At 40.5% G+C, this 23,237-nt stretch overlaps 1 protein-coding gene across 6 annotated transcripts in view; it reads left to right on the forward strand.

Moving 5' to 3' along the window:
- SORCS2 (sortilin related VPS10 domain containing receptor 2) overlaps positions 1-23,237 on the forward strand; it is a 202,202-nt gene that overhangs the window by 146,060 nt on the left and 32,905 nt on the right. For all 6 annotated transcript variants that reach the window (XM_061587457.1, XM_061587478.1, XM_061587444.1 and 3 more), the window contains 9 exons: positions 1,683-1,816; positions 5,095-5,223; positions 6,546-6,717; positions 11,713-11,899; positions 14,352-14,485; positions 17,232-17,355; positions 17,774-17,886; positions 21,633-21,758; positions 22,787-22,886. In XM_061587457.1, coding sequence (XP_061443441.1) covers positions 1,683-1,816; positions 5,095-5,223; positions 6,546-6,717; positions 11,713-11,899; positions 14,352-14,485; positions 17,232-17,355; positions 17,774-17,886; positions 21,633-21,758; positions 22,787-22,886 — 1,219 coding nt within the window. The remainder of the gene's footprint in view (positions 1-1,682; positions 1,817-5,094; positions 5,224-6,545; positions 6,718-11,712; positions 11,900-14,351; positions 14,486-17,231; positions 17,356-17,773; positions 17,887-21,632; positions 21,759-22,786; positions 22,887-23,237) is intronic.

Genomic DNA, 23,237 nt, shown 5'->3' on the forward strand with positions numbered 1-23,237 from the left:
ATTCCTTTTCCCTCGCCTTCCTCCTCCTTTTGTCACTAAAAGTTTCTAGATATAGTCTAGATAGAACAAACTGCAGTTTTGTGTTTAATTTGATTACAGAAAACTGTAGATTGCACAAACCATAATTAGTTAATAAGCCACAGCTTGATCCTGGTTTAATATCCTGGTTTCTTCACTCACTAAAATATGAAACTGAAGTTTGTTACAAGCATCCATTGGAAGCTTTTGATTTTCCCTTCTTGGAGAGGAAGGGGAGTAGGGAGTATTGGAGCCTAAGGCTCACAGAGTTCATGCGTGTAACACTAAGGCTGCTAACCTTATGAGTAAGTCCCATTAAACTCAGTTGAACTTATTTCTGAGTAGATATGCTCAGGATTTGGAGTACATTGCTGTAAACCATAGTTTAGCATTACATCTGAATCAGAATAGTCTGGAAGACTGTATCAGAGGTTGGGAACCTTTTTCAGTCTGAGGGTCACATTTCATCACAGTCAACCTTCTGAGGGCTGCATGACGGTGAGTGGGGCCAAAACAAAAGTAGATGTGGCCAAAGTAGGCAGGGCCAGATCTGGCTGTAGGCAATGCCACCCCCCAGTCTTGCACATGCACATATCTGCACCATGCACATGTAAGACACACTACACATAAGCACACCTCACACACACACCTCACATAACACATACTCACATGCAGACATATAGCACGCACACACTCATACCATATACTCATAGAACACACACATAAATACACCATTAAGATTCTTCCTCATGCAGCAATTGTCAAGGGTTAACACTTGCCTCTCCTGCTGTGATCTTCCTGAACATGCCCTGTGCAGCAGTCAATTTTGAATAAAAGACCTGCTGGAGCCAATAGGATTTTTTTTCATGTATAATTGTAGGTGAAGGGGTGGGATTTTCAGCAGGGGTCACAGAGCACATTTTAACCCTTTCCCCTCCCCAGTGTGACTCCCCCACAAAAACAGCCCCTCACAGTAATTAGATAGCCCCCACCCAGGAACTAAACTTAAAAAGCCCCCTGTTGGCCCCATAAGAGCCTCAAGCCTAATTACTGTACAGTAGGGCCCCACTTTACAGCGATTCGCTTTACAGCGATTTGCTAATACAGAGGTCTCAATTAGATACAATTAGACTAAAGCCCCACTCATACGGCACTTGTTCTGCTTTTACGGCGGTTTTCGGGCATCACGCGCCATTCTGTTCAATGGGTTCTGCTTTACAGCGGTTATCACTTTACAGTGGGGGGCCACAACGTAACCCGCCGTATGAGTGGGGCCCTACTGTACTGAGGGAAGGGGGAAGGAGAAGAGGTTTTAGGCCAAACAGGGAAGCCTCATTGGCCACATGCAGTCCATGGCCTGAAAGTTTCCTACCTTTGGATTTTATTGTTTGTTTCTAAATCTGTGTCTAGTTTATCCCAGGAAATTTGGATTGACAGCAAGGAGTCACCAACCTTGATTAGTAAAAATCAAATATTACTTTTACTAATGTCTGTCATATTTCAATTTATATTTCTAATGTTTCAGTTTAAAACGTGGTAAAGAGAAATAGCTTGCTGTTAGGTAAAGTGAAACAGTCTGCCTTATAAATGGCATGTAGTGCATGGCCTATGCATGTTTACTCATAACTGGCAGTTATGAGAATTAATACTTTAATGTTCTTCAGGGCGACCGCTGTATCATGGGTCAGCAGAGAAGTTTTCGGAAGAGGAAGAGTTCATCATGGTGCATTAAAGGAAGAAGCTTTACGTCAGCACTCACTTCCAAAGTTTGTGAGTGTAGGCCTTCTGATTTTTTATGGTGAGCTTGTCTGTAGGTCTTTGTTGTGGCTTAAATCTAGATACTCTGCATGATTCTTGGACTTATTGAAACCCCTATATTTAACAGAAGAGGTGGTTATGTACTAGTTAATAAGAGAAAATTATTTTTAACTTGGAGGAGGAGGAGGTAGTGGTAATAGTTAGTCAACACTTCCTTTTAATTTTTATTTTATCATATAAAAATTTCTAGCTGACCCTTCTGTTCATAATCCCACCCATGTGTCACTCATGGTGATTTATCAGCATTAGTTAGAAGATTTCATACCCACTTTTCTGTTCCAAAGGACCCCCATAGCTCCTTACAAACAGAGTTTTCAAACAATATAGTACACTTGGGAAATACTGTATGGACCGCAGCATGTGTCCACCCTCTGAAGCAGTTTCTGGTGGTCCCCAAGGGCTCCTCCCACCAAATTTGTCTGCTGTGTGTGTTTGATTGATTGATTCTATTTATGAATTGCTTCTCCTAAAATAGCTGAAAGCAATTTCGCAGTAAGAACATCAACATTAAGAACAATTTGCGGACAAGGAAGGGGCTGGCTTGTGCAGCTGTGGCAAGCTGAGCAGGCCCTGGCCAGCTGGGGAGGACTAGCCTCAGAGGGAGGCAATGGTCAACCCCCTCTGAATACCGCTTACCATGAAAACCCTATTCATAGGGTAGCCATAAGTTGGGATTGACTTGAAGGCAGTCCATTTCATTTTCATATGGAAAAACAATTAAAAACAATTTCATATGGAAAAACAGTTACAAATCCAGTACAGAAACAGACTGGTCTAAAGATCTCCACTTAAAAGGCTTGTTGAAAAAAGATTGTGTTGGCAATTTTGTTATTGTTGTTGTTATTTTAACTGAGCAGGAGGTGGCAGTGTGTGAGCAAAGACTATCATAACCATGCAGATATGGATCTCCTTCCTCTGCTCCTCAGATCAGTGAGCAGGGGGAGGGGGCAATATTGAGCCCCATTGTTCTCTCAGGGTCAGAGATAGCATCTCTTCACATCCCCTTCATCACAGAATGGGAGACAGTGAGTTGTATTCAACTAAGTTTTACTCAGAGCAGACCCATTGAAATTAATGAACCTAAGCTAGGCATGTCTATTAATTTCAGTGCATCTACTCTGAGTAGAACTAGCATTGAAACCATCCAGTGTTTCTACTCCCTCCCCCACCCCCATCACAGGATGGGGACTGTCTCTCTCAAACACTATCAGAGTTTCGGAGAGAGAGTGCTCTGTTTGTGTGTGTGTAAGAGAGAACAAGAGTGCTGTATGTAAGGTCTGCATGTGTGCATTGACACACATGGGTGCATAAGTGCACTCTCACTGGCACATAACGCTCAAAGATGGCTGATGATGAGTTTGGCCCTCAAACCAAAAAAACGTAGCCACTCCTGTTGTAGGGCTTTAAAGGTCAAGACCAGCACAATGAATTGGCCCACGGAATGAATTGTTGTTTATTAAATTCTGCCTGCCTACCTAACTATCTATCTATTTATTGGTAACCAGTGCAGATGGAGTCATATCAAAGTTATGTATTTTCCGCTGGGACCACACATTTTATATAGAGATCAAGTTGCTGAATGTGTCTTCTTTTCTCTCCCATTCCATTTTCATTTATTTAAAATATTTATAAACTGCCTTTTAGGATAACTACCCTCACCAGGCGACTTCCATACAGTATTTAAATATATATATATATAAAATCCACAAACAAATGACAGCAAACACTTTAGCAATAAACCAGTAGCATGCCTTGCCCTTCTCCCTCCTGCATGTAACTTTTTGTTTTGTTAAAATCCTACCCAGTTAAACTGAATGTAGATGGCAGATCCTAAAGAAAAAGATCATATGTGGCTCACATTCTCAAGAATTACATATCACACAGCTGTCAGTTATGGGAACATAAACCTTCTGAACCCAACTTTGCTCTCCTTTACCCATGAGATTAAACCTCAGGTCTTCACTGAACGCATCACATAATTGTATAATCCAAAATACATAATTCAAGTCGGTTACAACATGTTGGAGGCTTGCAGTTACTCCAATCAGTGAAATATGGATTGCGTCTATAGTGCACTGACGGTAGGCATGGTGTAACACCTAGGCCCTGCATGCTGAGCCTCTACAATCATAAATGATCCCGGCAGCTGGCAGAACCTGCACGTTTGATTAAGAACAGCCGTCGCCGTGATCATATCACTCCAGTGTTAGAAGAACTACACTGGCTACCAGTTGTTTACCGGGCCCAATTCAAGGGGTTGGTGTTAACCTTTAAAGCCCTATACGGTTTCGGACCAGTTTGTCTGAAGGAGCGCCTCCAACATCATCAAATATGCCGCCTGACGAGATCAGCCACGCAAGACCTTCTCTCGGTCCCACCAGTTAAAACAGCTAGGCTGGTGCGGACCAGAGAGAGGGCATTTTCGATTGTGGCCCCCACCCTCTGGAACTCCCTGCCCTATGATCTTCGCCATGCCCCCTCCCTGGTAGGCTTCCGCCAAGCCTTAAAGACCTGGCTATTCAGGCAGGCCTATAGGATTGCTGGGGTGGACTAATGCTATCTGTTATAGACGGGCAGTTTTAGATTATCTATTGACTGAGGTTTTGGTTTTAAATGTTGTGTTTTTATTCTTTTTATGTACGTCGCCTAGAGTGGCCGTTAACTCGGCCAGATAGGCGACTCAGAAATAAAATTTTTATTATTATTATATTATTATTATTCCACAGGGGGCCAGTTAAGCCTGTGGAGTTCACTACACCATGTCACACGCATGCTAGGATTGTACTACTTGAGTAGGCCTGGACCAGCCTTTATATAAAGGTTGTTCCTGCATAGAGTGCCGAAGGGTCATCCCGTGGTGGTAGAAAGAGGTGTCACACATATCTTCCCAGGCACTTTATACTTACCAGACAGCACACTCCAGATTTGAAAGCTATTTGCAGTTGATAGTCAGTTTGCCTGCATTGGCGCTCCTGGGTCCTATGACTACATTCTGGTTGCAGGACCCAGAAGACTCCTACCATAGTAAGTACAAGAGATGCTCTCTGTCTCTTGTCTGTCTCTCTCTCTCTGTCTCTCTGTGTGTGTGCTGTTAGACCTTCGCACACTTGGCATGAGATGGCCTCCCAAAGGGCTACAAAAGATGTCAGCTGTGTATCTGTACTACCCAAGCGACATGCGCTACAGATTGCTCACAATGTCTGACAAACTCCTAGCAAATATAAGTCTATTGAACAATTAATGTTTGTTGTTCTGTAGTGATTATGGATTTGAGCATTCAGCACTGTTGAAATCTGAATCTAACATGTGCTTTGCTGACTTCTGGTTCAACCCCGAAACTCCTCCTGAAGACTGTATCTTGGGGCAGACCTATAGAAGTAGCACAGGGTAAGTAACTGGGTAGTGTTTTACTGTGGAAAGGAGTCCCATATCTTCTTCCCTTTTTTAGTTAATGTATTGCCTTTCCAAATGGATATTCAACAGTTGGTAAGGTTACCCATCCCTGATTGAATATTGAGAACAACTTATTTCAATAAATTTTCCTGTGGATTGCCCTAGGAATGTTCTCCAAGGCACATACAAAGGTAAACCCCTCCAAACTCCATAGCTGGACAATACATTATAATATATAATATTGGCTCTTTCAATTGAAGGTATGCTTATTTGCTCCTCTTCATAATTCATATGAATGCTACCAATTCCAAAATATCAAGTGTTCCAAAAGGTACCTAAGGCCTAGCAGCTCATTCCACAAACAAAACCATGGTTTGAGCCCTCTCCAACACCCTTATAGCCTTGGATGACTCCATGGTGATGTCAGGAGTAGCAGAGAAGGCCCAGAGAGATGTATGAAGGCAGCAGACCTCTCCTGTTGTCTGTTTCTTGGTATACAGAGGTACACTGCTTGGCTAATGGCCACTGACAGATCTATCATTTGTGAATTTGTCTGATCCTTTTTTTAAAGCCCTCTAAGTCAGTGGCCATCAACACATCTCATGACAGCAAATTCTAGGAAATTCCATACGTTACCACATCTTGTGTCACCTACCCCTTGACATTGACTTCAGCTTGGCTTCCTAACTACAAGCCCTGTCTCCTCCCTAAATTAGGCTACAGTTCTGTACATGCTTATATGGAAGTCCCATTGAACTGAATGGGAATTATTTTGGTCAAGCACAAGCTTTGCCTGCGAAAGGTCCAAGGTTCAGTTCCCAACATCTCCAGGTAAGGCTAGAAATGTGCCCTGTCTGAAACCCTGGAGAACTGTTACCAGTCATTGTGGGCAAAGCTGAGCTAGATGGGCCAATGGAATAGACAACAGCTTCCTGTGTTCTTGTTTCTGGATTGTGCTGTTAGTTACCTTGGATTGGCTCTCTTCCTATCTGCCTTCCTGCTTGATCCTATGGGGAGATATCAGATAGCAATGGAAACAGGTGGTTCTTATGTCAGTGGGGCACTGAAACTGCCCTTGGTTTTAGTTTAAACTTTCAAGGAGCTGTCAAAGGTGCTGAAACTACTCAGGTATTAGGTTTCAGCACCTTGAACAGCTCACTGAAAGTTCAGACTAAAACCTGGAGTGAATTCACGGCCTTACTGACATCAGAGCCACCAGTCCCCACTGTCAGACCCTTCCAAGTTGTGCCACATGCTGTGTTTGATGTTCACTCCCTCTGCACTTAGATATGCTCTCTATCTACTTTTTTCTACAGATATCGCAAAGTTATATCTAATGTGTGTGAGGGTGGTGTGGATTTGCAGCGAAATGTATCTCAGCATCTGTGTCCATTGACTGCTCCCAGAGGACTGCAGATAAGCATCAAAGGGGAGAGCTTCGCTGTTAAGCCCGGAAATGATGTCACCTTTATGGTCAAACAAGATCAGGTAGCTGAAATTTCCCATGTCTTTTTATTTGCCACTCATCTGCTTGGGGAATGAATTGGGAAAGGGTATGATGTTCTGCTTATCAGCTGACCACAGTAGAAAATGCATATTAAACAAGACACTGACTGTTCCATTATTAGCACACTTAACATATTGTAAAACACCCCCGTATGAGAATATAATTACTAGAGGAGTTCAGTGACACACATTGCCCATGGCCTATACAGCTGTGGGCAAGTGTCATTTGGAGACAGGAGGACTTTTTTTTAGTCTTTCAGGATAGCACTTCCACTCAGGATCAGGAGGAGGGGCAGGGCAAAAAACTTTGACCAATTCTTTCAGGGGAAGGAGATCCTCGTCCTTCCAGATCCAGCCCTGCCTATTGTCTGGAAGGAGGTATGCCACAGAACTTTGCTATTGATCCCCCCCCCAGCTGACTTTACATAACTTCTTCCTGACACGTTAGGGAGAAAATGGCCCTTTATTAGTTTGTTTGGGCAATCCAAGTATCCTATCTCCCATAATGCCAACCAATCTCCCTTCCTTCCCATACACTGCTTTTTTCCCCTCAAGTCCAGGCTGTTATGAGCACTGCAGAACCACTTCTTTTTGAGATACAGCAGAAATAACAAGCTGTAAGCATCTCTCCTCTGCTTCCTGCCCTGATATCAGGGCAGGAAAGGGTTGCAAGATAGCCCTGGCATTAGGTGGAATGAGGCAGCTGTCTCAGGAGGGGAAATGCTGGGGGGGGGAGTAGCAGCAGCCCCTTCCAGCTATTCCTTCTGAGCCCTCCAGCCATTCTCCTCTATATTGTATGTGATTCATGGCCTGCCCTGTGCCCCCTAAGCCCCCTGTTGCCCTCAAGATGCTGTGGAGGCTGCTGTCCTTTTGCCAGTGCTGAAGTAAGATCCAGCTGCTAGTCCAGATTGGCTTCTGTGCATGGAATGGGGAACACCTTATTGTCCTTCACCTCATCAAAATATCTTGGCCTGGCCCTGACAGCATGGGAATAGTGACAGCCTTTTTGGAACAGTACAACTTTCTCCCAGTGCTGAAATGGGTTGTTACAAAAAGCTTGTAACAAAACGCTGCACTTGCAGAGTTGTTAAAACCTGGGGAAGGGAACCCACATATTCCCCAGTTTTGATCCAGTGCAAGAGCCGCTAAAGCTACTCCAGTTCCATGTATAGGATGAGACAGTTCTGCCTCCATCAGCCACTCTTCTGGCAACTCTGGCAAATGAAGGGAGGTGACTCTAACCCTTTATTTCCTTACCAAGAACACCCGAGGCAGCTCTAGACACTTGCTTGGAAAGGCTCTGGCGGTTGTTTGGATCAGGGATAAAGGAGGCACCACTGGGAACCCTTTCCAGGCAGCAGGAGCAGCAACTACTACTTCTGCTACTTTGATGGTGTCTAGCAGAAGCTGTAACATTTGAGCTGGTGTGGTAGACTATTTTGTGTATTTCCCCCCCTTACTTCTGAAACACTTACTCTGTTGAGGCCTGGCAGCACTTTAAGTGCAGTGGGAACTTTTCCAGAAGCTCAAGAGTGCATGTGAAGGGAGGTGACTCTAACCGTTGACTTTCTGACCAGCAACACCTAAGTCAGCTATAGGTGCTTCCTTGGGAGGGCTCTGGGTGGCCTTTGGGTCAGGGATAAAAGAAGGCATCATTGCGGGGAGTGGGGCAGCCCCAACAAGGGGCAACAACTAAGGAAGCCTTCTCTTGAGGTTGTCTCTTTGGGACTGGGACACTCTCTTTGTTTTATTTGCTATGGTCCCGCCTCCCTGGATGAGAGCTGGGGAAGGAGGGGTGTTGGTGGGACCTCTCCATGTGAGAGGTGAGTTGGTTTCAAATATGCACTCTACTTTTTTGGGTTTAGGTGATGCCTTTAATGAGAATTTGGCATGAGAGGCCAGATGGAGGTGATTGAAGCCATCTATAGTTGAGAGAAGAATGGCTCCCTAAAAGAATGGATGAAGTCATTATTTTTGGAGAACTTTATATGATCAAGCTGCTATGAAATATTTGCACTTTAACTTTTAGTCTCTCTCTTTATATATATTGATTGATTGGATTTACATCCTGCCCTTTCTCCCAGAAGGCGCCCAGGGCAGCACTTTATATTATATAATGCACTTTATATTATACATTTATTAATTACTGTGTACTTCATAACATAATCAAGCTGCTAGGAACTGCGTGCACTTTTAAGATGTTTTAGACTCTATGAAAGTATATACTTTATTAGTTTTTGTACCATTTGGCATAGCACTGCCATCTTGTGGGTGCTGCTTATATTATTGTTGACATGTGATTGCATTGGAATATTTATTATATTTTCATTAATTGATATGTTTTAATTTATTGATTATTTTATGATGACTTTGATGTCATAATGTTCATATAATCAAGCTGAGTTGTTTTTTGTTTTGCTATGTTTTGAAATAATTTACTATTTGGTTGTTATTGTATGATATATTGCTTTGCATTTTTTGGTCTATTGTGGGCTAGTTTTGGAAAAGTTGCATAAAAAATTAATTAATTAATTAACTCTTTAGGAAGAGCTTCATATGACTCAAATTCTTGCTAAGACTGCCTTAGGGCAACCATACCCAGACACTCAGAGTCAGGGTCTGTGGTTTGCCACCAATACTGAAGTCCCTGAATTGGCCTATGTATCTTGGGGCAGGGATGGAGAGCCTGTGCCCTTGCAGATGTTGTTGGACTACAACTCCCATGGTTGGGACTGATGGGAGTAGGAGTCCAACAATATCTGAAGGGTTTCCCATCCCTGATCTAGGGCAATGCTGAATCATCCTCTGAGAAGAAACAGAAGGGGCTTCTTTCAAGGGACAATGAAAAGAATATTTCCCCATTAGGCAAAGGACAGTGTCCTTTAATGGATCATTCCCCATCAAGATCCAAAATCACAGTGGAATCAACATACAGTGGGGATGGTAAATGTTCAGAGAAATAATATTTATTATTTATTATTGGTTCTCTGGTGTACATAAAAAGATGGATCAATCTAAGGCTATGTTGGAGAGATCCTGAACTAGCTTCTCTGCCATTTGTCCCAAACATTAGCCATATTCTGGTCTTACTCACCATAAGAACCAACATGGATACAAGCAGGACTGTAGGGATATGTGTTTAATCCCATACCTGAGGTCACATATTTCTCATAAGAACATAAGAAGAGCCTGCTGGATCAGGCTATTGGCCCATCTAGTTCAACATCCTGTTCTTACACTGACCAAGCAGATGCCCATGGGAAGCCCACACACAGGACCTGAGTGCAAGAGCACTCTTCTCCTTTGTTGTTTCCAGCAACTGGTATTCAGAAGCACAATGCCTCTGACTACAGAGGTAGAGCATAGCCATCAAGGCCTCAGGGATGGAGCTAAATGTGTGTATGTATGATGTATGATGTAAGACAGATGGGTAACTCATGACTGTCTATGGTCTGCCAACAGGTTTTGGGTGGCCTTAAACATACACACACCCCCAATAATTTGGTGGCACTATTGGGTTTTTTAAACAGTAATTATAAGTCAATTTTAAAGTAGTGTTAAGTCAATTGGAACTTGTAAAAACTTTAATTAATTTTTTCGTATTATTTTTTCTACGTCTGCTATTAATAGTGCTACTCATTAGCAGCTTATTCACTTCACTACTATTTACTGCTGACTGCATAGTTTTTCTGACTGATGCCTTCAGCATCAAAGCAGGAGAAACAACGCAGTGAGAAGTGAATACAAATAAGAGAAGTGAATGGAAATAATGAAGTCAGCATCACCTGTTGGCTGCATTGATAAGCAAATTAAATTTGTTTGGCAGCATTTGGGGGGGGGAGAGATTCTGATGGAATAATAATAAGGAAGAATCATCAGTTAAAAATAAAGGAAAATTTAAAAACTAAAAGGAAATGAACATGGAATGAGATTGGGGAATTAAGGAAAGGACCAGACTGACTTTGGATGGAAAGAAGATAAAAGGTATTAATATTCTGCTTTGTCCACACCCACTTTTCTGCTTCAGCAGTGTCCACTTTACCGTGTGGCCTTTCCAGGGTTGGTCATGGATCGATGTAGTCCTTGATAATAAGGCCTATCTCTCCTAAACCAAAGTACATTTTCAAGTACAATGGGAGAGGGTGGCCTCACTGCTTTTGAAATTTCCAAATAACATCTCTTGTGTGTTGCATTCAGCTCATCAGATATCTGTTCTGGGCTGTCATATACTATTCTGACAGATCAGGAGCAGCTGAGCCACCACTCCATTGGGGTCTTTGTAGTGTGGAGAGTTTATTAGCTCAGATAAAGTCGGATATTAGGTGTTGCCATCTAGCTGTTTTAAAATCTGACAGGTCTTGAGGTGTCTTGGACCCTCAGATTGGTTTGGGAATATTTCAATGTTTTCTAAGTTGGGGGGGAACTATCAGAAAAATCTAAAACAATCTGAGGACAGCTTTGGAAGATTTGCTTACCCATTCTTCAACACAGACTTAAAATATATGCTGATTATGCGGCACTCTTTGTTTCTGACCAAAATGGGGAAGTGGACACAGGACTTCCTATCCCAAGTGCTTGTATTTTGATCTGAGCATGGAGAGGAGATTTTGGGGCTGGAAAGCTTGCTTCCCATTTTGAGGAGGGTCTTCCTTGGTATTTATATCCAAGCCAAGCTTGGATAAATTCCCACAGCATCTCCAGTTACATCCAGGAATGCCTACAAGCAAACAGGAATATTCCAGAAGTGTTCTCACACATTTGATCTGATTCATTTAAACATCTTCTAAATGTCTGTGTATTAAAGCAGATGAAAATTATAGTCTTCAGTACTGTAAAAGAACTTGCAGTAATAATCCTGTTGATGAACAAATTTGTTTGTTTCCTATTTTCAGTTTTTGTGATGGAGCTCAATGTAAGTGTATGTGCAGGTTTTTGTTTTGTCTGTCTCTTATTTTTGTTATTCTTGGCTTTTCATAGGGAGATATTTTAAACACCAAGTACCAGGTGAACCTTGGTGATGGCGTTAAGGCGATATATGTGAATCTCACATTGACAGGGGAACCCATTCAACACCGCTATGCGAACCCTGGGGTTTACCGTGTCTCAGTGATAGCTGAGAATGCTGCAGGCCGAGACGAAGCAGTTGTGTTTGTTCAGGTTCATTGTAAGTCTTGAATTTTCCTTAATTTTTCTCTAGTCTTTTGCCATCATCGTTAGTAATAGTTGTCACAGTAGTAGCCATACTACTATTGAAGTAGTTCAGTCTAATAAAGCTTCTTAGCAATCAGTGAAATGGAGGCTTTTGTCACATCAGAAAGGAACAGAAACTGTGACCTATCTTTGACCACCTGGTTGCTCTTGTTTATGAGCACAAGGTATGCCTGTGGTGGGGAATGGGGGATATTTGAAGCTGACAAAGGTCCATAGACTGCTGTCTGCTGATCTCTGGCATATCTACTCAGCCCACAAGATCCCTGAAAGCGGTCCAGCACCCAGTCTAACCTCTGTGAATCAACAAATGCAGGGAAGTGGCACATGGAATACTGTTGTGGCACAAATCCCTGTGCTACATCATTAGCTTTTGCTTATATGGTACCTCTTTTATGCCGATACACAAAACAGATAATGTTTCAGTCCATCAGTTCCTCCTGCTGCTGAATCTTTGAACCAATCTCTTTTTGTTGCCATAGCATCAAGCTAGCGTGGAGATAGAGGCTGTTTACAGAGCTCCAGTCAATCAGACTTCCATGTGTGGAGTTGCAGCAGAACCATGCCTTAAAGTTGTAAAACAGGAGGTGGACTAAGGAGATGCTGAGTAGGCTGATGCTGGAGGGATATCACACCCTCACCCACTTAGCAGAGCTGAACCAAAACAGTCTTTTACATTTGTTTTTGCTCTGCTTATTGCCCAAGAGCACCTCTGTTTTTTAAATGTGCTTTCAACTGTCCCCCTCAAAAAGTTGGCATGTTTTTCATCCAAGTCCTAGACACGGAAGGAAGTGTGCAAAACATCCTGATGGCTGATTTGTCAGCTAGGGAACTGTGCAGCTTCCAAGCCTTGGCAGAGAAGGAGATGTGCAATCCTTGAGGTTGTCTGGCCAGGATGGGGAAATTTTCCCCGTTGCATTAAGCTAAAGCTAAAGCAAAATCCCTTTGTATACTCTCTGGCCCACAGAGTGTAGAAAAGGACTCTGTCAATGTTTTGGGAGCCTCACCATAGCTTGGTCTGTCAAGCTCAGGGATAGCCATCTCCTTTTCTCCAAGGCTTGGAGAACTCCATGAGCTATGCCAAGGAGTCTCCATTCTCTGAAACCTTAAACCCCACTCTTAGGGGTTTCTTTGCACACCTCCAGATTTGGACACCAAGAAATACTAGATTTATGTGCTAAGAGGTAAGAATCTTTTTCTTCAGATGCAGTTTTGCCAAAGTTTGTTAAACGTCCCCCAACTTATTGCAAAATGAGGAGCTAGAACACATCGCAGTTATTAATTTGTGCAGATCAAGACAGTCAATAAAAGAAGGTAGTGAGAATGGGACTGTAACATCGGATGGTTCAAAGAGAAGCTGCCAAATAATGCTATCTCTTTAATGTAAAAGGGAAGATAAATCCAGTGGGATGAAATGTCTTCACAGCATTTGTAAGGTTTTGTTTTCAGACAGTCCCCTGCAGAATCTGTAATAGAATTTCCAACCCTTCACCTTTGTACCCAAGGAGAGTAAAGGCAAAAGGTTGTAAATTCTGTTACAATGTTTGGCCCTTACTGGATGTCCACAGAGGTACAACACAGGCAAATAGTAGCAAATTCCATCAGGACATTTGGCCCCATTATATTTTACAATCACTGACCCAGGGGAGGATAAAGCTGGACAGTTTCAAACTCTGTTTCCAATGGATTTGTAGCACCAGATGCTGTTGCAGGGAAACATATTCTGGTGCTACTTCAGTGGTGGTCATCATTTCCCTGCAAAGTACAAAAACTAAATATTTATTTATTAAATTTATATCCCACCCTTCCTCCCAGTAGGAGACAAAAAGAGACATTGGTATGAAAGGCACCAGAACCTCTTGAGGAGGTTGCCTACACTGCTGGATTTCAAGTGACTGCTATACCACTGTGTACATACATAGAAGCTGTCTTCATCAAGCCCAAATACCATCAGCTCAGGCTTTAATATAATCACAAAATTAGTGTGTTCCTTGTTTCCTGAACATGGATGTGTGGGTCTCCATACAGGCTTTGGAAATCCACTTAGTACTTCTAAAGAGAATAACTTCCACTTTTTGGTTTTTTGATGGAAATCTTGATATGTCTCAAATATACATCCCAAATACCCAAGACAATCTAATTTTGAAAGAGTTAATTCCTTGTTCCTTTTCTTATACTGTTGAGCAAGAGAAAGCGCTGGAGGAAAGTGATTAACTGCATAGCTTTGGCCGTTTGTCTCAGCCTCCTGATAATGTGGTCTCTGGGATTTGCTTCAAATGCATTACCAGTGTCTTTCAGCACTGCAGTCTTGTTTGGATGTTATTGCTGATGAATTGTTGAGTAATTTGAGGACCCAAAGTGCTTGATAAATTAATGGCTTCTTAATTAATGGTTGGAACTCTTTTCAGCTCCACTGCAGGTTTTACATCTAGAAGTAGTTCCTGTTGTTGGCAAAAATCGGGACGTGAACCTGACAGCCATCATCCTTCCAAGAAACCCTAACTTTACACTCTTTTACTGGTGGATTGGAAACAATCTTCAGGTATTGACTAGCAATTAACTCTGACTTCTTCAGCATTTAGAACAAGGCTGCCTAGCCTGTGGACTTCAAGATACTGATTCTCCAACTCCCATCAGCCCCAGCCAGCATGGCTAACACTCAGGGAGTTCTAGTCCAGCAACGTCTGGAGGACCAGATTCCCAATCTCTGTTTTAAAACTTTACTTTTTTTTTTTTTACAATAGTACGTAACGAGAAACTTTTGCCATTTCATGTAATACCATTCTGTTAAACTTTTGTGTATCTCTAGTAAGTTGCCTTTGCATTGACCTTAGCATTGCAGGCCATTTTTTCCCAGAGGGATCCCAATTTCATCACGATTTACCTCCTTTTTTATCTTTTGGTTTTTAAACTATATAGTAATACTGAAGAGTGATCCTCCTTTTATAAATTGTGAATAATATTTTTATAGGAATTCAGTGTATGACAGGGTAAGAGGCTGATTTAGGTGCTCTGATAGAAATTGGCTAGATTTCTGAGTTTGGCCAACTTAACTTGTCCAGCACAATTTCCTTTAAAGCATGCACATTCTCAAGCAAGCTGATTCGGATGTATGTTTAATTTCCTGTGTACAAATCACATAAGGGTGAATAACTGTCACTCACACACACACACACACACGCACGTGAGAGGGAGAGAGAGAGACTTCATCTACTTTAAGTTTCAAAAGCTATTTTGCCTACTTTTCTGCTGTTGACTAGTTTTTCAGTTCTTTCCCTCATTGGCTAATGAGTTCTGTCTTCCATTTCCAATTAGATAAGATTTTAAAATAACAGAGAGAATTTGGGCAATTCAATTAGCAATCTCTTGGCAGATCCAGAGAGTACCTTCCAAGTGGAACTTGTTCTGCCCATGATGTAAGCTTTCTGCATTTCCTTGCTTCTTTGTTTTGAGATTACATTTGCTTGGGAGCTATGGCAGACAGCCATCTGCACATATACACACAGTTGTACACAAACACCGAAAGCACTGGAAATGGTTGAAACCCAAACGACTTATGAAACTAAGTAAGTTTGGGGCCTTGCCCAGATACAACATCAAGCCAGACAGTGGAAAAAAGGCTTTTTGTCTAAGGAAACTAATGTTTTGCTACTTTTTATGCTCTTTTGCCAATGAAGTATTTTCTTTATTTTATATTCCACTCAAATGTAAATCTGAGATTTCCTGCATAATATATTTAATATTTTGCTTTTTACTTACAATTTTGTGCCTTAGATCTTTCATACTTCTACTCATGCTTGCTATGGCTAACACATACCTGATAATTTTGGATATTTATTTTTTTAAATTACCCTACAGGAGATATGGGGAACCTTCAGTCCTCCAGATGTTGCTGAACTACAACTCCCATCAGGTCTGGCATTGGCTATCGTTGCTGAGGCTGATGAGAGTTGTAGTTCAGCAACACCTAGAGGGCCAAAGGTTCCCCATACCTGTCCCAGGGGATCAATACCAGTAGGGTGGGGAGCTTAAGGAATGTATTCCCTGGATCATCACAAAGGCAAAATAGACATTACTTACATATGTGTGTAAAAATACATTTTGAAATGAAAAGCAGTCTCAGGAGGCTGCAATTTTAGGAAAGTAGCAGTGAGGTGAAGATGGATGGGGAGAAGCCACTTTCTCAGGTAGTACTTTTTCTGCTCAAATCTGTCACTGCCCAAGCTCCTTCCCCCCCTCACCAATGTGTCCTAGGTGCATGTTTGCAAGGATAAATATGCATTTAAAACTGGAAAAGCAGCCATGGGAGGATTTGGAGCAAAAACAAATAGCCAGTGGAGAAATGGTTAAGCACCTCTCTTCCCCTGCTGCTCTTCCACTTAAAATTGCAGACTCCTGAAGCTCTTTTCCTTTAAAAAAATCTGATAGGGTTTTGTCACACACATTTGCATGTAGCATCTCTTTTCCCCATTGGACCCCATGCTTAATTCCTTGAAAAGGAGCATATGGAGCTCATGCTCATCTGGAAATCATGCTCCCTGATCTTGGATCACTTGCTCTAGATCCCTGATGTCGTGAAACAGTCTATTGTTACTCAGAGAAATACCCAGATGCACTTTCCAGGGTTGAGACCTGGCAGTGAATAAAAGTTCACAAGCTATGCCCTATTGAGCTTTCACACAAACCACGTCCTGCTTAGACCAAATTACATATACAGTTTGTATCTTAATGAGATACTTCAACACCTATCCTTTCACAGCTGCAATGTTGCCAGCATTCTTTAGTATTTTTCTTAATCCTTCATTAACTTTTTTTCCACTAGGGCTGAAAGAAAATGGCCCCCAATCAACACACCATTTGCAGGCCCACTTTGGTGAATTGGTGCTACCAGACTTCTGTTTTGTTTTTTACACTTTTTTTTAATGCCACAGTCACAGGCATTGAAGCTCCTCTTGGCAGTGGCCAGTTGTTGACTACGTTTTTTGTTTCACAGTGCTCTGAAATCACACTATGTCTGGGACATTGTGGGGAACAAAAAAGGCAACTGCCTGCTGATGGTGACCATGGGAAGCTCCTCCAGTAATATCTATGGCATGGACACTTAAAAAAAAAACATTAAAAGGGGGAAAAGACTATTGCTGCTGCCAATGGTAAACCCCTTCAGATGTTTCAAATAATTTTGCGGGAATTGCCCCCAGTTTTGTGTCCCCCCAATTTTAAGTTGAAAGTTCTTAGTTGAGTACTTTTGACTCTGCTTAACTTTATTTCCTCTCTTGTTTTTTTTCCAGCCACTTCTTTCACTCGAGAATTTTTTGGTAACCAGTTTTGGAGAGGTGGGGGAAGCCAGAGTTACAGTTCAAGCTTCCTGTGGGAACTCCATGCTTCAGGATTCCAAAATTATCCAGGTTTTGGGTGAGGCACTTTCCTTTTAATCATATGTTTTAAACTATGCAGATTCTGCCACCTTCGTCCTATTGTAGACAGAGAGAGTTTGGATTAAAGCTTGTGGTCCTGGGTGCTTCAGCTGTGAAAATGACAAATCCTGGCATATTCAGTGCTCTGGGGAATTAATGCTACTCTTCCAGTGATTGTCATGGTTTTATTGCACACCTGTGCTCGTGTAATAGGTTGTTCTGCCCTTAGTTGCCTGTTTTCTGGTGTCAAGATTTTTCAGACAGGGAGAAATACAGAATGTGATTTCAGAATGCTACTTTGGCATAGAAGCTTTGTGTGCAGAGATTTTTGCATGATTGCAGAATTGCTATTTTCCCCCCAAAATTTGTCTTTAAGTTTATGATGGGTTAGTCTTGTTCTCTCTTCCTGTTTCCAGATAATTTTCAAGTACTTCCTCTAAAGTTTTCTGAACACCTGGATTTCTACAACCCAAACATACCTGCCTGGCGGGAGGATGTTGGCCGTGTGGTAACACAACGAATTGCAAAGGTATTCTTACTGTTTATGAACATGTCTGATGGGGAAGCAGCAGAGGGAACAGGGCCTCTGTAGAAGCCTGTAGAGAGCTAGCGAATGAGAATGATGTGACTTTATCACTGGGTTTTGTTTTCTTCTGTGTGTGTCTGTGTGTTCATGTGAGGTAGAGAACTTTTTCAGACCTAGTCTTTTTTTCTTCTTTTTAAATTGAGAATGTGCTTTTACATGATTTATTTATCATGTTTCTATTTTAACAGCAATTGTATATTAATGCTGTTGATTTGCTTTTGTAGATATTTTGTTATTCACTATGATTTTTGTCCCACAGTGAAATAAATGTGAGTGCTTCATAAGACTTTGTTCTACAGCAGTGCTGTAGAGTTGTCAACAATGTAAGCATATATCTCGAGTCAGGTCAATGTTGTTTGGGTAATCAGCTGCCGCTGACCATTTCATATGGTCTACAGCTATGTTGCTGTTAGTAGCGCTGTCTGATCATAGAACGCTGCCAGCAGTTTTTGCAAATATTTTCAAATAATGCCAGCTTTAATGCTGAGATATTAGAATCTGTCAATGTTTAAGAAGACTGTGCTGGCGTCTGTGCAAATATCACCTGTGATTTGAATTGTGTTAGATTTAAATTGTGTGGAAACTCCCCATATATTGCTAACAGTTGGAATGCGTTGGTTTTCTGCCCACACATGCTTATTTGTTTTTTTTATTATTAATTTTTATTCAAATTTTCAAAGACAAAAAAAAAACACAAAACAAAAATAATTAAACAATAAAATAAAATGTCTCCTAAATTATATTATAAAATCACTTTCCTCCAGTAGTTATCTTAATTAATCATCAAATCTCATAAACATTACTTTATTCTTCCCACAAAAAGTCAAAGAGAGGTTTCAGTTCCTTGAGAGATATATCTTTCAATTTTTCTCCAAATAAACATGTCGATTAATCCATCTCATTCAAATCTGTTAGGTCCAATAATTTCAATAGCCATTCTCATTATCAGTGTTAATTCCATCTTCTATCTTCAATAATCCTATTAAGTCCAATAATTTCAGTAACCATTCTTCCATTATCAATAATCCTATTGAATCCAATAATTTCAGTAGCCATTCTTCCATTATCAGTATCCCATAATAATCTTGTTGTCATAGTCATAGTCCAAATAAATATATAGATTAATCCGTCTCGCCAAACCTGTTTGAGCCAATAATTTCAATAGCCATTCTTCCATTGTCAATATTAATTCCATCTTCCGTCTTCGATAGTCCTGTTCAGTCCAGTAATTTCAGTATCCATTCTTCCATTATCAGTATCCCATATTAATCTTGCTGTCATAGCCATAGTCATATAGTAAGAGTCTGATGGGAATTTCCTTTATCACAAATATTTTCTTGCCATCAATTCTGAATATGTTGCTAAAATATTGTTGTAAAATCATATCTCTGTTCTTCTTTTTTACAAAATGCACTGGCTCATCTCTTAAGAATTTTTCCATTGTCACATATCTGTAGTCCATTCCATAGATTTTTTCTATGTCAAGCTCCATCACATCATTCCAGTCCAAAAAATTATCCAAGACATTAATAACTTTATCTCTATTATCTTCATTAATTTCTACAGAGACAACGTTGATTTCCAAACAGTAAACTTTATTTCTAGTATCCATAAACTCCAGATCTTTTTCCAGTTTCACATTTGTTCCAATCTCCAGAGCTTGCATCTTCCCTTTAGTTTTTCTTTTTTCATCTCTAATCTCATCCTGCGTCATTTTACTAAATTCATTTTTCATCTCCTGTCTACCCTGTCTCAGGGTTTGTTTCGTTATCTCAATCTCATCTATTATTTTCTGAAACATAATTTCTTCCATGGTCTCAGCCACTTTCCTGATTGCCATTCTTAAAACCACAAAAACAAAAATTATTTCAGTCACAATTGGGTTAATATTCCAGGCTTGATGAAGTCACAGTGTAGACAGTACAGCCTGCCTTATCTCTTATATTCAGGAATACAAAACAAATTTAGTTCCCAGCTTCAAAAGAGTTAGTGGTGTCGTGAACAAGCAGATTCGTCAAAATGAAATAGACCAAAAAAAAAATAATCCCAGACATATAATGCTCCAAAGTTCATAAATCAAATTTATTTATTTCTTTTCCCTCCTCGAAATAGGAATCCCTCTAACGTTTATATCTTTAGAATGCACTTCCCAGCCAGCTTTTTGCAATAAAAACTAAGATAAGCTTTTTCAGTTTCTTTCCTCCTTAGTTTCGTGAATAACAGAGAAAATTTTTAACTCACCCAGCAGTTCTTATATAGCCGATTCATTGACAAATCTCTTTTTTGCTGCAACGATTTAAACCAAATGAAAAAAAATATATAGAAAGAAGGATGCTTGCTTGTTTAAGTTCGTTTTCTTTGAAGAAAAGATAAACGTGTCACTTAGTCAGTTAGAGCTTGATGGACGTCCTCCGGCATTGCTGGCTGAACCTTCTCTCATAAATTAATGAGATCCAGTCCTCCCAAACAAAAACAGGCTTTAATGGTTAATCTCTACGTTTTTCCCTGCCCGGGAAAAAATCATCACCAGTCAAAAAAGAACGTTCTGACTGATTAATACTGAAAAAGTTTCTTCTGAGACGAGAGCTTGTCTCAAAAAGCAGGCACAAGCGAAGTCATCCTTCCCGGAAGTCCCCACACATGCTTATTTGTCAAACAAAACTTTGTCTGGATTCAGTGATACTGCATAATATGAGCTGTCAAATATCATAGATTTGAAATTATGATATATAAATTAGGATTCAAGCAATAAAGACAGGAAGTACAAAACTGCTTAGATATACATCAGTGAGGACTGTAAATTGACTTCCCTTGAGAGGAATATCATTAACTAATTATCAGAAGGGTAATTTTCCTAAAATGCCTAAAATGGCTAGACATAAATGCCTGTCCGACAAAAGTATAGTGGACAAAATCATTATGACTACTTAGGTTTCACTCCTCTCACACTAAATTTCAGACACATCAACCTATGTGTTGCTCAATATCCCTTCCCCACAAGAAAATCTTTTACACCTGAATTCTTTTTTTTTTAGAATATACACATATACACAAATCTTGTTTCTTTTTTCACACACACACACACATATCACTTATATTAGAAAGTAGAGCTGCAGCCTTTTGCATACTTATCACTGAAGTGGGACTTACTTCAGAGTGAAAATGCATAAGATCGGGCTGCATAATGATCAGTTAAAATTGGGAGGGGGGGAATTGTTGTCGTAGAGCACACTGCACAAAATGTGTCTTTAGTGCCAGATGAAATGCAAGACTCTTGGACTTAATGTATAATAATTGTTTTTCATTTTTTATATAAATTGCCCAACATTTTCTAATACCATTTCTAATGCCTTCCTTCCTTCCTTCCTTCCTTCCTTCCTTCCTTCCTTCCTTCCTTCCTTCCTTCCTTCCTTCCTTCCTTCCTTCCTTCCTTCCTTCCTTTCTTTCTTTCTTTCTTTCTTTCTTTCTTACTTACTTACTTACTTACTTACTTACTTACCAAGAGTTTTTTCAAATCTTGTCTAATTAATGTGAGGCAGGCTGCAAGCAATTTGTGTGCTTAGATCTGAATAAAATCTTTCATAAACCAGCAGGGTCAAATGTAAATTGTATTAAAGGAACTATAGTAGAGCAGTTCAAAGGTAGGCATGCAGGCCCAGTGCATTTCTGAATGGTCTTTCTCTCTTCAGGAAACAGGCGTACCTGAAGAAAGTCTTGTGACAGTGGTAAAACCTGGATTGCCCACAACTGCAGATTTACACGTGCTTCTATCTACAACCCCCCAAAAAAACAAAATAACCATGTCTGGTGATAAGGTAAGGACACTAACACGTATTAATGTGAAGCACAATACTCATTGACTATCTCACTCCTGTCCTTATCAAACAAAGAGCAATGAGCAATTTTGCATTACATCTAGTAAAATAGAGAATCTTTAGGAGGGGACAGCGACATTGCATTGTCCCTCTAACAGCTGATGCATCACTAGTATTGCATCTTTTCCATGTGACTGAGTCCTACAGGATAGAGGTAATGTCTGCATACTCCTAATACCTGGAGGGCTGCAGCACTAGCACAGGAAACAACTATCCAATTAGGGTGCAATTGTAAGGTATGAATTGGCTCTAGATTTACATGCCTGTTTTCTTATTTCTCCTCCTCCTTCTTGGAAGGCATGCACAACACCAGTCTTGGAGAAGGTATGAATCCTGTGCTGATATGCACTCTGCATTGATGCAAACATTAACCTGACAAACACCACTCAAACTTGCCTCATTATTTGTTTTTGGTTTTTTTGTATTTTATATACAAAATGCTGGATATGCAATCATGCCTCACCTCTGTTCCAGCTGAAGCATGATGTGAAAAGTCCTTGTGAGTATCACTGAACAAAATCTATATTCCTGAAGTCACTTGACCTTAAGTTACAGGATATTTAAAACCTTAATCTTTTTCAGTTGGTGAAATAGCAATTATTTCAGATTCTGAAATATCAGGATTTACTTCCTTCTGTTCTGCCTGAGGACAAACTTTAAAATCTATCTCAAATTTTGCTTTAGGCAAAATTCACTGGCAACCTAGGTTTAAATATAAGAAATCCCCAATTTGTTTTGAATTTTACTTTTGGCAGAATTTTCGTAGCAGCTTAGCAGTGAACAACTTGTTTCTTCACCCGCACAAGCAATGTCTTCTTTGATCATTTCTCTTTCTCTCAATATGTACTGCAGCGAGTTTCACTGCTTTCTTGCTGTTCTGGATTTCTTGAAATGTAATTAACTATGGAGGTTTTTTGGTACTTTCTGAGGTGGGACCTGTCTAACATAGTTTTTTCTTATGTTTCCAGAGAATTGCTGCTATTAAGCAGTCTTTGAATGCCCATAACATCAGTTTCTTCATGAAAGGAGGATACTGGGTCTTTGTGACCTTAGATAGCTCTGATTCAGGTAAAACACATGCCCCTTTTTGACAGTTAGTTGAGTCTTCTCTAGAGAAAATTTTTCCTTCACCTTTAAGATAATATTGAAGAGTTCAGAATTCTTCAGTGCTTGAAGTTGCATTGATAGGGAATCACACCTTATAATCTTGAGGATATTGATTGCAACAAATTACCTTTCTCTTCCAGAATTGAAAATAATTTTTTTTGAAACCATTCCACCTGTAATTAAAATTAAGGCAATTGCCTTGAATAAGATTTAAACCTTGGTCATAAACATATATGTAAGAAAATCCCTTTGAAGGGAAAAGCACTTCAGATACTCTTTGGGGCATGGTTTTAAGTGTTTGTGCTAATGCTA

This window comes from Rhineura floridana, chromosome 1 (genome assembly GCF_030035675.1).
Source record: "Rhineura floridana isolate rRhiFlo1 chromosome 1, rRhiFlo1.hap2, whole genome shotgun sequence".
In the NCBI taxonomy this organism is placed as follows: domain Eukaryota; kingdom Metazoa; phylum Chordata; class Lepidosauria; order Squamata; family Rhineuridae; genus Rhineura; species Rhineura floridana.